General features: G+C 38.6%; 1 protein-coding gene across 5 annotated transcripts in view; it reads right to left on the bottom strand.

The window, feature by feature from the left end:
* Positions 1-1,259: 1,259 nt before the first annotated feature.
* ANP32E (acidic nuclear phosphoprotein 32 family member E) overlaps positions 1,260-16,165 on the bottom strand; it is a 17,032-nt gene continuing 2,126 nt past the window's right edge. For 2 of the 5 annotated variants that reach the window (XM_049616412.1, XM_049616414.1), the window contains exons 2-6: positions 14,593-14,742; positions 13,996-14,118; positions 13,066-13,231; positions 10,886-11,073; positions 1,260-4,903 (exon numbers count right to left, since the gene is read on the bottom strand). In XM_049616412.1, coding sequence (XP_049472369.1) covers positions 4,838-4,903; positions 10,886-11,073; positions 13,066-13,231; positions 13,996-14,118; positions 14,593-14,742 — 693 coding nt within the window. In that variant the 3' untranslated portion in view covers positions 1,260-4,837. Of the gene's footprint in view, positions 4,904-10,885; positions 11,074-13,065; positions 13,232-13,995; positions 14,119-14,592; positions 14,743-15,126; positions 15,318-15,416; positions 16,091-16,165 lie in introns of those variants that run through there. The other 3 variants (XM_049616413.1, XM_049616415.1, XM_049616416.1) reach the window with 3 other exon arrangements.

Here is a 16,165-nt window from a genome sequence, read left to right as displayed (position 1 = left end):
GAATAAACAATACTTGTGTTTTGAACCACCATGTCACACAGAATTGTTTCATTACCTAATACCTTCATCAAAAACTTTTAGTGTAATTCTACCATTTTCTTTAACCAAGGGGTAAAACGTTTTGAATTTTAAGTTTACTTATTTTTTTTAATTTTTTTTTTTAACGTTTATTTATTTTTGAGACAGAGACAGAGCATGAACACAGGAGGGTCAGAGAGAGGGAGAGACAGAATCCGAAACAGGCTCCAGGCTCTGAGCTGGCAGCACAGAGCCCCACGCGGGGCTCCAACTCACGGACCGCGAGATCATGACCTGAGCCGAAGTCGGCTGCTTAACCGACTGAGCCACCCAGGCGCCCCTAAGTTTACTTATTTTGAGAGACAGAGACAGAGAGAGAGTGCACGCGCTCGCGCACAAGTGGGGGAGGGGCAGAGAGAGCGGGAGAGAGAGAATCCCATGCCGGCTCGATCCCACGAACCAGGAGATAATGACCTGAGCCAAAATCAAAAGTTATGCATTTAACTAACTGAGCCACCCAGGCACCCCCGAATTTTTTAAAGAGGTACAACACACACACACACACAATTTCAATAAACAGTTTCTGTAGTTGAGATACACTCCAATATTTTCCACCTCTCAGGGAGCAGAGTTCCGTAATTAAAATACTTTTCCAATATTAAACTGTAAGTAATCACAAAAACATTACTTCACATGCTTGTGCCTTGACTTTATAAATAGACACATGCCAAAGCTGTCTACAAATGAAACATGTTAAAAATCACTTCTCACTGGATAACCCAGAGAGCAGAAAAAAATATTGGTTCAGGTTTGATTTACTCAAGGTAAACACGAATTAGGTTTGTATCATATTATCTTAAGTATTCTGAAAATACTATACAGTATAAATGAAGACTTTGGATTCATTTTTAAAAACTACTGGTGTGTGACAGGTTTATAATCACGTTAGTTAACTATGGATAGGTTACATCAACTGTCGGAAACAAAGTTATGACTTCAAATCAAAATACAAAACGTGCTGGCTCAATTTGCAACTCCAAAAGGAAAGTTAAAGGAACCCAGAATTTTTTCTGCTTCTTGGACAAAAGTGAATAAATAAGGCAGATGATGAGTTAAACTATTAAACTGTAATGTCTCACATGACATCCAAGTGTTTGAGAACTTTCGGGCTGTTTCTGTTTTTAAAAAGACATTCAAAGCCCCATTGGAGGGTTCAAAAAGTGAATGTCATACACTGAAACTATTAACAAATCTTCCATTTATTTGAAGCAATTCAATTTCAAAAACTTTTAAGTTACAGCAGTCACAGAAGAAGAAAAAAAAACAGGGAACAGTCAGAAACAAAATAATCAGGAGTGCTGCATTTTTTTGTTTTTTAACACTGTCATGGCTTTATTCAAAACACAGTTGCACAAAAGTATTAACTTCAAAGTTTTTTAAGGACAGTTTTGAGGAATTTAACACACTATATACATACTGCCATACAAAGAGCATTAAAATAGGACCAAAAACTTCTACAAAATATAAAACCCACCCTTACTTATTTGCATGAAAATACCACCCACAAAGCTAAATAAGTCTTAAAAAAGTCATTTGGAGGCTCTAAATGTTGTTTTCAAACCAAAGAACTCTAATTTTGATTGCACAATAAGACGATTGATAAAGTCAGTATATAGATTTCATTTTAAAAATAAGTATTTTATAGTTTGGCATATACTCTGTGATGAGAATTCTTAGGGACTACAACAGGGTATTTCAAATGTTAAAAAGGAGTAAAATGTTAGCCTTTTGGAGATTCCAATCCCCCCCCTCAAAACTTATTCCAAGAGTTTTATTTCAGTCACTTGTGCAACGTTTTTAGTTTACCCACAAATAACTTTGTAGTTTTTACTCTAAAACCCAAAGTCATACATTTGAAACTAAAAAAGAAGTTCTTTACTCAGTAATTTAAATGTGTCCCAGTAACTTCAATTAATTTGCTGAATGCTAACTTTACAAAAACTTACAGATATCCAAAACAAAGCAGAAAAACATTTAGATAGCCAAGATTTCAAAAGCAATTGCCTTGACCGTGGAGCCTCCAAAACAAAAAGGGGATGTACTTTTCTATTGTTATTATATTTAGTAGCCATATATAGAAACACACATTCGTCCTGAAATATTTTTGATTTTTAATGGACATCCACTTGAAAATAAATCTTAATCTTGAATACTGATTTAGTTTCAAATATGTTTCCAACTGCCCAGTATATTCCAATTAAAAGCTATATCTGGTAATACCTTAAAACTATAAGAAGAATAATGAAAGGTTCTACTCAGAAAAATTAGAAATACTTTGCAGTGTGGTATCCAAATCGTTTGGAAAGCTAACTTGAAAATTTGACTTGAATGTCTCATTAATTATCAACAGGCAATAGTTCTGACTTTTGAGGAATATTAATTCTGCTTCTGAAAGCCTCCTCTACTTTTCTTTCTGCATCCTAATAATACGGTCTGTACATCTTGTCAATCAAAAATGATTTACAGTAAGCAGAATCTGTTGCATACAAACGTACTGGTAATAATATTCGTATCTCAGAAAATACTGAATTTCTTTCACTTAGCTTGTTTAAAACTGAGACAGTCTGAAAAGGTGGTTGAGGTATAAAAGACTAAAAGTTTTCCTGGGTATCACATGAGTTTCCCAACTTTTTTTTGAGATAGAGGGAGAGGAGTGAAAAGAGAAATGAAAGTGATTATAAAGGAATTGCTGGGAGGAAAATAAAGAATGCACATTTAAAAACAAAATAACCAACCTACTAGTATGTTGTAATCTTCAGCTTGAAAAAGAAAGGGCTCACCTGCATGTCTCTGAACACATCTCTCTGAACTTCAAAAAGAAAATCGTATTAGTCACCTGACTTTAAAAGTTTTCAGAAGCCTCCACAAAAGCTATGAACTATATTGTTGAGTAGAACCTTTACTATTCTGCTCCTACTTTCCAAGCTACTCAAGTGACAAAAAAGCATCCAAATACCCTTAGCCAAAAAAAAAAAAAAAGTCATTGCCTTCAAACTAAAGATCTCTGGGTCACCTCTAAAAAAATAACCAACTTCTCATTCAAGAGACTTCATTTCATATTCCAGCTGATCGTGATTTCCATTAACTATAAATAACTTTAAAACCTTATGAATGAAATGCACCAAACTACGCCTGTGTAAAAGTGATCATGTTTTAATTATGGGCTAAAAATAACTAATACAATGAGTTTGAATGAGAAAAATGAAGATTCTAAATAAATTGCTAGGGAATTTCACAACGGGGTCAATGAAAATGTTTTCTCTACATACAGTATGATTATTAACAGACTAGTAAATCTTATTTGGAATGATAAGGCAAAAATAGTAAAACCACACTTTTCCTATAAAAGTTACAGGTTATTTTCCGTAGGGTTCACTATGGTACATGAAGAAACAAAGAAGATGTGATCACTCTATTGCACACCCAGGAACTTTAGGGAATCTGGTCTTAGAATGATCTAGTCGTCTTCTTCATCTCCATCGTCTTCAGCATCTCGTTTCCTTTTTTCCCCTCGAAGACCTTCTTCTTCTGAAGGAAGAGTGAAAGAAAAATTGTAAAGTACTCAATTTTAACAAATGAGTACCTGTTAAATTACAAAGTTTTGAATCTTAGTGAAAACTTAATGGCATAAAAAAAATTACAGGTTTGGGGCACCTGGGTGGCTCAGTTGGTTAAGCATCCGACTTCAGCTCAGGTCATGATCTCATGGTTAGCGGGTTCGAGCCCTGCGACAGGCTCTGTGCTGACAGCTCAGAGCCTGGGGCCTGGAGCCTGCTTTGGATTCAGCGTCTCCCTATCTCTCTGCTCCTCCCCTGTTCATGCTGTCTGTCTCTCTCTCTCAAAAAGAAATAAACATTAAAAAAAATTTTTTTTTAATTATAGGTTTAAGTTTCCTCTCTGAAAATTTTTCAATTTTAGTGTATTGTAAAGGCTTAATAGACAGAAATCCATAAATAATGACAGCTTGCTGTGCACCCTTGTGGCCAAATCATGAAGTACAGATCAAGAAACCAGGGGCTTGTCATTACAAGAATTATTAGTGAATTTTTAAATTTATTTTGAAAGACCTAGGTAAAGAGGACTAGAGAGCATTATTTGAGAATTCCACTGCTCTTGAGAGATAAGGCTTCACCCTCTTCAAAATGAAAGACCTAAGAAAGTAATAAATTAAGGCTCAAGGTTCCATGATCTCTTCATACCATTTTAAAAATAAATGTTAGAGTGGTGCCTGGGTGGCTCAGTCGGTTAAGTGTCCGACTTTGGCTCAGGTCATGATCTCACAGTTCGTGGGTTCTAGCCCCGCATAGGGCTCTGTGCTGACAGCTGAGCCTGGAGCCTGCTTTGGGATTCTCTGTCTCCCTCTCTCTCTGCCCTTCCCCTGCTCGTGCTCTGTCTCTCAAAAATAAATAAACATTAAAAAAATTTTTTTTTAAATAAAAATAAATGTTAGAGGCTGGTTTTTTGTTTGTTTGCTTTTTAATGAAATTATTGAATGCCCTGAGAACATTACTCTTTTAAAGAGGTTTTAGGGGTGCCTGGCTGGCTTGTTACAAGGAGCATAAGACTCTTGATCCCAAGGTCATGAGTTCGAGCCCCACGTTGAGTGTAGAGATTACTCAAATCAACTTTAAAAGAAAAAGGTTTCATACTTCTCAAGGTGCTCTATGTTACCAAAATCAATTACAATTTGAATTATAGACTCATTTGTTAAAGTATACGAATAATAGCTGTAACTTGAATGTTAGGATTTCTTTAATGGCTAATGTAACTCACCATCTTCCTCTTCTTCCCCTTCTTCAACATAGTCATCATCATCTTCTTCATCCTTGAAAATCAAATATTTGATTTGAGAATAAAAAGCCATGATGCATATTTTTCACTGTTTGGTAATAATACATTCCAACAAGAGCAAAAAACTATGGTCATTCTACATTCTGACAACCTGTGCCTAACTTACATAGGTGTTTTCTAGGAACCCAACTAAATCTAGATTCTTTATGAAAGTAACTTATATTTTGGACCAGCACTGTTCAAAAGAACTTTCTGCAACAATGGAAACGTTCTGTATCTATGCTGTCCACATGTGGCTACTGAGCATTTAAAATGTGACCAGTACAGGGGTGCCTGGCTGGCTCAGTCAGCAGAACATGCAACTTTTTTTGTTTTTAAAGTTTATTTACCCAGAGGGAGAGGGAGAGGGAGAGGGAGAGGGAGAGGGAGAGAGAGAGAGAGTGAGAGTGTGTGTGTGTGTGTGTGTGTGTGTGTGTGTGTGTGTGCAAGTGGGATAGGGACAGAGAGAGGGGGAGAGAGAATCCCAAGCAGGCTCTGTACTATCAGCATAGAGCCCAATGTGGGACTCAAACCCACAAACCGTGAGATCGTGACCTGAGCCGAAATCAAGAGTTGGACGCCTAAGTGACTGAGCCACCCAGGCGCCCCAAAGTGTGCAACTCTTGATCTTGCAGTTGTGAGTTTGAGCCCCATGCTGGGTGTAGAGATTACTTAAAAATAAAAAAAAAATCTTAAAAAATAAATGAAATAAATAAAAATAAAAAAATAAAATGTGACCAGTACAAACAAGGAACTGAATTTTTCATTTTATTTTAATTTAAATAACGAAATATGTCCAGTGGCTACTATAATGGACAGAGTACCTTTAGACTATTTCAAAGAAAGGTCTTCTATTTTATAGAGTGAGAAAGGAATTACCTGAATTTTTGCCCCAACATAGTTATATGCACTAAATATGTCACTTAATCTCTCTAGACCTCAGTTTTCCTTTTTTTTTTTTAATGTTTATTTTTTAGAGAGACAGAGCATGAGTCGGGGAGGGGCAGACAGAAGGAGACACAGAATCTGAAGCAGACTCCAGGCTCTGAGCTGTCAGCACAGAGCCCGACGTGGGACTCGAACTCACAAACGGTGAGTTCATGACCTGAGCCGAAGTTGGACACTTAACCGACTAAGCCACCTAGGTGCCCCTGGACCTCAGTTTCCTAATCAATAAAAGAAAGTATTCATCTAGAAAGATCTACAAGTTCCTTCTATATCTAAAAATCTACACATCAAAACAGCAAAAAAATCACACAAAAAAGTCACAAAACTTGATCTACAACTCTTGTGAAAGAGCTGTTCAGGATAGCTAAGATGTAAACATAGCCTTGAAACATCATAACTTTTTTTTTTTTTTTACTTTAACCAATTGGGATACAAATCTCTAAAGTGCACTACCATTTTATGCTAACAAACCTTTCCCTTGCATAATCAGTCATCATTTTGACCATGAACACTATACTCATTAGTGTATGCTATTCCCTCAGAGCCTATTAATATATGTAGGATGGTTTTCTCCTTTTAAAAATGACCCTCGCCTCTACTTTTAATTGTACCTTTTCCTAGTTTTCGTGCCTTCTCTTTTACAGTAGGTTACTACTTCAATTTTAATCTGCTATGGATTCAGAAAATAGATCAATAAGCTTATTAGAGATTTGAATATAAAAGAGAAAATAGGTTTAGAATAACAGCTGAAACACTGTCCTACAAAGAAAATGTCTTTGGTTACTTTATATTGGCTATTCAGAGGCCTTTTACACTTACTGCCAAATAGTTGAGTTCTACTATATGTTTGAAAAAAATGAAACCAATCTAGGGTCTCCCCTCCAACCCCACAAAAGTTTACTGCTCCTTAAAAATATTTTAATTGGCAGGGCACGTAGGTGGCTCCATCGGTTAAGTGTCTGACTTCAGCTGAGTTCATAATTTCATGGTTCGTGGGCTTGAGCCCCATATCAGGCTCTGTGCAGAGCCTGCTTTGGATTCTGTGTCTCCCTCTCTTTCTGCCCCTCTCCCACTCACTCTTTATCTCTTTCAAAAATAAACATAAAAGAAACACTTTAATTGGCAAATGTCAAGAACTGCTGGGTATTGAAGGAAAATTTGTACAACCCATCCCTTTCACAGTATCCATAGCCCCATTTGTGTCTAGAAATACTAAACAGAACTTAATTTCCCAGCACGTAGCTAGGATCCCCTGAGAAACTCAACTGCACAACACTCATATCAGAAATCAGTCTTATACAATTAATTCAAATACTGAAAAGCATTCTATACCAGAACATCATCAAGCTACAAGGAGCAGAAGGAATAGATGGGGTAGCCAATAGTATAAAAAGGAACCACAGTAAAAATCAGGAGAACCTAAAGCCTTAAACTAAAGACGAAAAGAAAGGAAGAGAGAAGGGTAGAGGAGAGAGGGGACAGGAAGAGGAAGGAAAGGGAAAGAAATAAAAAGAAAGAAAAACAAGGGACACATTTTAAACATCTCCTATCTGCAAATGATAAGTGAGGATATTTAAATATTTGCAATTTTTTAAAAAACAGTGGAGACACTAATCACATTTATTCCTTAATTTAGAAAAGCCCAAGTCTCAAAAGCTAATTACTTCTCTGGATTTTGCTTTAAACAAAATATGGTTCAACTAACTGATTCATGGAGTGGCTCAGTCAGTTAAGTATCTGACCTTTTTTTTTTTTTAATTAACATTTTATTTATTTTTGAGAGACAGAGTGTGAGTGGGGGAGGGGCAGAGAGCGAGGGAGACATAGAATCCCAAGCAGGCTCCAGGCTCTGAGCTGTCAGCACAGAGCCCAGCAGGGGCTGGAACCCACCAACTGTGAGATCATGACCTGAGCTGAAGCCGGGTGCTAAACCAACTGAGCCACCCAGATGTGCCAAGTATCTGATTCTTGATTTTGGCTCAGGTCATGATCTCACAGTTTGTGAGTTCGAACCCCACATCAGGCTCCGAGCTGTCAGTGCAGAGCCTGCTTGGGATTCTCTTTCTTTCTCTCTCTCCCTCAAAAATAAATAAATAAACTTTAAAGAGTTGATTCATGTTTTTAAGCCTTTTTTATTTTTTATTATTTTTTTAATGTTTATTTCGAGAGAGAGAGAGGGAGCAGGGGAGGGGCAGAGAGAGGAGAGAGAGAGAATCCCAAGCAGGTTCTGCGCTGTCAGCACAGAGCCCAGCGTGGGGCTCAATCTCACTAACCTTGTGAGATCATGACCTGAGCCGAAATCAAGAGTCAGATGCTTAACCAACTGAGCCACCCAGGCATCTCTAAGCCTTTTTTTAAATTGAAGTAGACGACATACCATGTTACATTAGTTTCAGGTGTACTACATGGTGATTCAGCAAGTCTATATCTTCTGTTACACTCACCACAAGTATAGCTATCATCTAAGCCTTTAGTTATTAATGTCATCTATTAGATAATACCCCTCAATAAAAACTCAGCTTTCATCAGTGACTTGTTCAGTAGAAACTATGATCTTTTCCCAATTAATGGGAAATAACATGTTTCCTCATTGTACTATGTACAGTACAGGGGCACCACAATTCCCAATTCTTCTACAGCCCCCATCCCCATTTTTAACGAAATGTCCTACAGATACATCAAGACCTTCTTTATCCATATGAATTCCTTACCTCTAAAGAGCAGATGAAATAAAAATATTACTCAAACCATGCAGGTACTACACTGACTTAACATCGTGGGAATTACCTCAGAGATTTTTGCTCTATACTGGACTGTGTCACTTTTAACATTTCCCGATATTCAGTGGAATGATAAACACAAACATCAGCAGTCAGTTGAAAATCATTTTAATGTTTATTTCTTTTGAGAGACAGTGCATGGCTCCACGCCACCAGAGCCCGACAGAGGGCTTAAACTCACGAACCACAAGATTATGACTTGAGCCAAAACCAAGAGTCAGACGCTTAACACACTGAGCCGCCAAGGCGCCCCAGTTGAAAGTCATTTTTAGGGGCAGGTGCCTGGATGGCTCAGTCAGCTGAGCATCTGACTTCAGCTCAGGTCATGATCTCGCAGCTTGTGAGTTCAAGCCCCTCATCAGGCTCTGTGCTGACAGCTTGAATCCTAGAATATGATTCAGAATCTGTGTCTCCTTCTCTCTTCCCCTCCTCTGCTTGCCTCTGTCTCCATCTCAAAAATAAATAAACATTATGGGGTGACTGGGTGGCTCAAGTTGGTTAAGCATTCGACTTTGGCTCAGGTTATGATCTCCCAGTTCGGGAGTTTAAGCCCCACATCAGGCTCTGTGCTGACAGCTCAGAGACTAGAGCCTGCTTTGCATTCTGTGTCTCCCTCTCTCAAAAATAAATAAATGTTAAAACATTTTTGGGAAAAAAATGAATAAATAAATAAATAAACATTAAAAAAAACTTTTTAAAGTCATTTTTAAACTACTTAATACTAGGGGTGCCTGGATGGCTCAATCGGTTATGCATCTGACTTTTGATTTTTGCTCAGGTTGTGATCTTATGGTTCATGAAATCAAGCTCCAGGACAGACTCTGAGTGGGTAGTACAGAGTCTACTTGAGATTCTCTCTCTCCCTCTCTACACTCCTCCCCCTCCTTATAAATAAATAAATAAATAAATAAATAATAAAATTATATCAGAGAAAAATTATCATCAGTGATATTACCTATCTAACCAATGTAAAGGTCATTAGGAAAACAAATAATGCTAACAATTCCTAGTCTAAATCAAGAGATATTATTTTTAATAATAAAAAACTTTGAATTATTAACATAAAACAATAATTTAACAACATTAGGAGAAAATAGTAATTCCCAGGGGCTGAAGATCATTTGTTCAAGTCAACTGACGTTTTCTGTGAGCTTACTATGTTCCTGTCAATGCACTAGATGCTGAGATACAAAGATAAATGGCCCTTCCCTCAAGGAGCTGACCCTCGAGTAGAAAGTGGCCAAATAAACAAGTTTTTACAAAAGTGTCTACAGGCAATAAAGCCTAATCAAGGTTCAAAGGTAACAGAGGAAGGAGTAGTTATCTATGAAAACTTACAGAAAGCTTCAATAATGAAGCAACTCCAAAAACTGAGTTTTTAAAGAGTCTGCAATGCATGATTTGCATAGCAGTCACAGGAGTATATATACATAAGTGGCTTGGTCATGGACTTGTACATAAAATCAGTGTACTTTACAAGCTTTACTATACTTATGTTTACCTCAGTAAGAACAGAAAATAAAGTTCACCAGAGAGCATGGATAGAAAGTCACTACAGATAGAATACACAATGTAGCTACAGTCAGAAAGGCAAGAAATAGCTCGGTGTGACAATTTAATTTGGTACTGAGGGAGAAGAGGCTAGAGGAGGAAGCAGGGGCTAATAATGATGGGCCTTGTATGTCTTGGTGGCAACAGGGAAACAAAGTGATTCATGCAGCCTGGTGACATGATCTCATTTGCATTCAGAGTACCCAAGCACATACTGTGGATGATACACCTTTGTGGTGACACTGTATTCAGAGAGACCATTTGGAAAACTACTACAAAACCATTAGCAAGACATAATTAGGGGAAAGGAAAGTCTTCTTGAGTGCCTACGATGTGCCGGGGACTAGATACTTTAAGTGTATTATCCTGTCAGTTCCTTAAAATAATCCTAAGAGGTTGGTATAATCTCCGTTTTATAAATGCAGAAGCTGAGGCTCAGAAACTTTTGTAAAATGTTCTCCACCGTCCCACGCCACTGAGGGCTGAGCAGTTTTGAACGATAGCTGGGTGGTAAAATAGGGGTTTGCGATTATCTGGATACACTGTGAGCTGACGGACCGTGGTAAAAAGGACAGGCAAACAGATACATGCAGACCCACAAGTCAGGAACAACTTTCCACTTTCCACTCAACTTCCTACTTTAGGACTTGACCTTAGGCCTAAATGGCTTTCAGTGCAGGTAAAAAGTGCCTATTCACCTGGATTTCTTCTTTCATTAAGTAGGAGAGGCCCACTTCCTCTTCTCCCTCTCCCAGTTCTGAGCCTGCCTCCTCCTCCTCCTCCTCCTCCTCCTCTTCCTCCTCCTCCTCGTCCTCCTCCTCCTCCTCATAGCCTTCTGGTGGACCAGCTTCATCTTCCTCTTCGTCTTCATCATCTTCATCTCCGTCTTTAAAAATATTTTGAAAGATGAACAAATGGCTGGGAAAAATGTTTCTTGGTAGTATGTCGATCCTATTTTCCCTTGTCCCAATTACCTCAAACTCTTAAGCCAACGGGTGGGTGGAAAGTATCCCAGGGTGATTTTCTTTTTTTTTAAGACTTCCCTTTTGTAACATCCTCCTTTACTATTTGAGAAACATGGCTTCTAAATACTGAACTGTTTCCAACATATAGATTGTCATCAAAACGTTGCATGCACTAGGGGCGCCTGGGGGGCTCAGTCCATTAAGCGTCCCACTTCAGCTCAGGTCATGATCTCGCGGTTTGTGAGTTGGAGCCCCACGCTGGGCTCTGTGCTGACAGCTCAGAGCTTTGGAGCCTCCTTCGGATGCTGTGTCTCCTTGTCTCTCTATCCCTTCCCCACTCTCACTCTGTTTCTCTCTCTCAAAAATAAGTAAACATTGGGGCGCCTGGGTGGCGCAGTCGGTTAAGCGTCCGACTTCAGCCAGGTCACGATCTCGCAGTCCGTGAGTTCGAGCCCCGCGTCAGGCTCTGGGCTGACAGCTCGGAGCCAGGAGCCTGTTTCCGATTCTGTGTCTGCCCCTCTCTCTCTGCCCCTCCCCCGTTCATGCTCTGTCTCTCTCTGTCCCAAAAATAAATTAAAAAACGTTGAAAAAAAAAAAAAAAAAGTAAACATTAAAAAAAATTTCTTTAATAAATAAAAAATGAAATGTTACATGCACTAAACTTTATTTTATTTTGTGGACACTTCAAAGCTCTTTTATCTATCATTCCATTCCATCATTTTCTAACATTGTTTATCCATCAAATTTCTTTTTAGAGTAAAAAACTTTTTTTAAAAATATTTATTTTTGAGAGAGAGGGAGTGTAAGTGGGGGAGGGGTGTGGAGGTGGGGGACAAAGGATCCCAAGCAAGCTCCCTGCTGACAGGAGAGAGCCTGCCCTGATGTGGAACTCAAACCCAGGAACCTCGAGATCATGACCTGAGCCAAAGTCAGACGCTTAACCAACTGAGCCACCCAGGCACCCCGTTACACTAAAAACTTTTATGGGGTCTTTTATTTGAGCAGGTCATGATCTCAAGGTTCATGAGACGGGGAGCCCCGGGCTGTGCTCTGTGGCTGACAGCACAAAGCCTGCTCAGGATTCTCTCTGCCCCTCCCCCACTTGCGCTCTCTGATGCACTCTCTCTCAAAATAAAAAAACTTAAAAAAAAAAAAAAAAAAAAACTTTTCAACCAAGAATAATAAACAGTATCCCATAACTAACAAGATCCATTCCATCATCTGTTAGTCACCCATTTATCCAAACATGTATATTCAGTATCTAATTTTAGAACATTTTCATCACCCCCCTCAAAAAAACCCATACACATTTACAGTCATTCCCCAATCTCCTCTCCCCCAGCCCTGGTGACCACTACTCCACCTTCTATGAATATGCCTATTCTGGACACGCCATACAAATGAAGTCATACAAAATGTGGCCTTTTGTGTCTGGCTTTTTTCACTTCATAGAATGTTCTCAAAGGTACAGCATTTATCAGTGCCTCATTCATTCTTATGACAGAATAATATTTCATTGTATGGACGTATCACATTTTGTTTATCCATCAGTTGATAGGCCATTTGGATTGTTTCCATTTCTTGGCTATTATGGATAACACGCAAGGAATGGTTCCTTTTTTAAAAAAATAAATAAATAAAAGGTACTATTTTAAAAGTTACCACTTTTACTAGGTGGTGGTTACACAGTTTATACAGATATAAAATTTTCATGGAGCTTGGTACTACAATAATCATTAAATTCCCCAAGCTATCAGAAATCTTAAAGAAGAAACACAGGATTAGGGCTTTGGGTTTTTAAATTTTTCTTCTTACTAATCTCTTTTTTTCCCCCCAACACCTAAATATCCAGGCCCAATCTAAATTGCACAGCTAGACTGGAGGCTGTATTTATAGGCATTAAGAATGATTACCTTCATCATCCTCTTCTTCTGAGTCCGGTGCCTCATTATCATCCTGGTCAAATCCATCTAGGTAAGTGATTTGCTGCAGCAGTTCAAAAATACTTTCTCTGTAATCCTCCAGGTTTGTGATCTCACAGTTAAACAAGTCAAGGCTTTTCAAATTTTTAAGATTTTGCTGGAAAAGTAAAAAGTTAAAGCTTACATTTCAAGATTTTAAATACTATATTACTTCTTTGTAATTCATGAACCAGAAAACACATATTTGAAATCAGTATGATTTTTGGATCTTTCGCATTTTATAATGAAGGGTTATTGTATCAATTCTCTTAATGAGGCCCCAGGATGCAAGTATCACGAGGGAAGGGGCTTTATTCTGTTCACCACTGTAACTGCGGCACCTGATTAGTGCCTTACTATGGTAGCCACTTGATAGATTCTGTTGACAAAATATGTGCATAAATAGACAATAACAACATTGTGGTTAGCTTAAATCTAGTCAAGCTTATTGTCAACAATTTTTACCTCCTCCCAAGCTTTTCTTTAAATCAGAGCAGCAGGGGCCCCTGGGTGGCTCAGTCAGTTAAGCATCCAACTTCAGCTCAGGTCGTGATCTCAAGGTTCGTGGGTTCAGGCCCCACACAGGGCTCTGTGCTGACAACTCAGAACCTGGAGCCTGCTTCAGAGTCTGTGTCTCCCTCGTTCTCTGTCCCTCCCCTGCTCGTGCTTGGTCTCCCTCTCTCTCTCTCTCAAAAATGAATAAACATTTTAAAAAATCTTTAAAAGAAGTAAAAGCAGTAACCATCTAGATCAAAACATGTAAGAAATTCAGAAGTTTCAAACAGTGAAATATAAATCAATAATGAAATATAAATCAATAAAACAGAAGCAAATCTCAGAAAATCAACCAAAAAAGAGAAAGTCCAGAGACTTTCCACTTACCAGAGCTTCTACTGTACTGAGATCTTTGATTTTGTTTCCACTCAGATTGAGGTAGGTAAGATTTGGACATTTCTCTGCCAGGACTTCCAAGCCTCCCGAAATTATATTGTCACTGAGTTCCAACTAAATATTCAACATGGAGAGAAAACAAACCATTGTGAAAGCTTAGGGCAGATCAGATTTTCAAAATATATCCATGTGAAGAAGAAAAACAATTGTCATTCTCTCTGGCTTCAAGAAACTGTCACAAATTATTAATTTCCAAATTCCCACCTAAAAATGCCAAATAATATATTAGAACCCCTACAGAGTAAGCTTATAACCCTAGTTTGGCTCCAGTCGTATTATGGTTGGATCTTTATGTTTCAGAGAAAAATATTTGGTAGATATTAAATCCAAATTCATGTCATAAAGCAATTTCATTATTAAATGTAAATTTCTAAAAGCATTAATAGAGCTGATTCCAAAATCCTACATAACCCTTTTTCTTATCTGTAGAAGTTTAGAAACTTCTAATTAGAAGGCAGAATGGTTGTTTCACTTGGCCAAAACCTGGGCCTCAAAATTATGATGATTTCAAGCTTAATGCCAACTTACCTTTCGAAGTTTATTTAAGCTGGGCAGCCGAGCCAGTGAACTTAGTTCCACATTAGCCATACTCAGAAACTCTAGTTTTTTAAAAGTATCATTCAGGCCCTCAATTTCCCCATTGACACATAGGCAATTATCAAGGACTAATTCTGTCACCTGTAAGACAGAAAATGAATGAGTCTTTACTCTGCAATCTGTTTAGCAAAAGATCTGAGTCTTGACACACTGGAAATATGAAGATAAAACCATCAGTCCTGGGGCGCCTGGGTGGCTCAGTCAGTTAAGCATCAGACTTTGGCTCAGGTCATGATCTCGTGGTTTGTGGGTTTGAGCCCCACCTTGGGCTCTGTGCTGACAGCTCAGAGCCTGCTTGGGATTCTCTTCTTCTCTCACTGCCTCTCCCCCACTCCTGCTTTCTCTCTCACAAAATAAACTTTAAAAAAAGAATACACACATCAATCCCCTTACCCAGATCCTTTTCATTCTCTCCTCCCCCACCAAAACCTGAAATACAATCTAAAGTCATCATTATAAGTTAACCTTTTAAATTTAAACTTAGACCAATTAGTTCAATGCCTGTTGAAATCACTGATGCAGGGGAAAAAAACTTTGAAAAAGGTCCCATGTGAAACTTGCTTCTGCCCGTGTTGAGAAGGACTCTCAACATGAGAGCATATACTTTACAGTGAGGTGATGCCTGGGCTACTGGTAAAGGATTCCAGGGAGCTGCCCTAAAGCATAAGGGAGAAGAAAGGAGACTATTATATTCATGTTTCCAGTTTAAATTCCTTGATCTTTGGTTGATAAATGCCACCATAACTCCCAAATACCTTATTACCCTTCGTGAAGAAATGTTAGAAAGCTCATGCTGAGAAAGCTGGCTTTTAGAGTGGCCTAACAATGTCACCCAGAACGATACATCCTTGACAAAATGTTATTTCTCTGTAACACCCTCCTGGCATTTTTGTTTCTCCCACAGTGGGGGAGGGGGAGGGGCTGCATCCTCTATTAGGTCACAGTTGTAGAACAAAACTTGCCGCTGTGTGGACCTGGAAGGACTTAATCTTAAGGGGGAGACAGGAGACTCTGGCAGTCTATTCCCAATGCAAAAATATGTTTGAGGTATTTTGAGGGCTAAAAATTAGCAACGAGGAATGCCGCCTTCTCTAGTTGAGTATGACTTTGACAATTATTTTAGAGACCAGAGAAGGTATATGATCTGTTTAGAGGTAAGGAAGCCAAGGCCCAAAGGGTAAGAATGACTTGGCTAAGGTCACACAGTTTGTATGACAGAACTGTGCCTCACTCTAAATCTTCTGACTCCTGGTCCAGCTGAGCGGGAGGAGAGAGAGCCACAAGATTTGGTGTCAGAAAGCCAGTTCTTCCACTTAAGTAACTTCACTGCCCCGGAGGGGACTCCATTTGCTAATTTGGATTCTAGAACAATACAATCCACCTTACAAGTCCCTCCAAGGAGAAAGGTAAAAAACAAACACAAACAGGTTTTGTAAACAGTAAAGAGCTATACAAATACAAGAGACCGTTATTACACCACAGGGGAGGAAGGAGAGACTGCAAA

This window comes from Panthera uncia (genome assembly GCF_023721935.1).
Source record: "Panthera uncia isolate 11264 chromosome C1 unlocalized genomic scaffold, Puncia_PCG_1.0 HiC_scaffold_4, whole genome shotgun sequence".
Classification (NCBI taxonomy): domain Eukaryota; kingdom Metazoa; phylum Chordata; class Mammalia; order Carnivora; family Felidae; genus Panthera; species Panthera uncia.
Note: the sequence above shows the minus strand (reverse complement) of the source record. Positions and strands in the feature narration are given on the sequence as shown.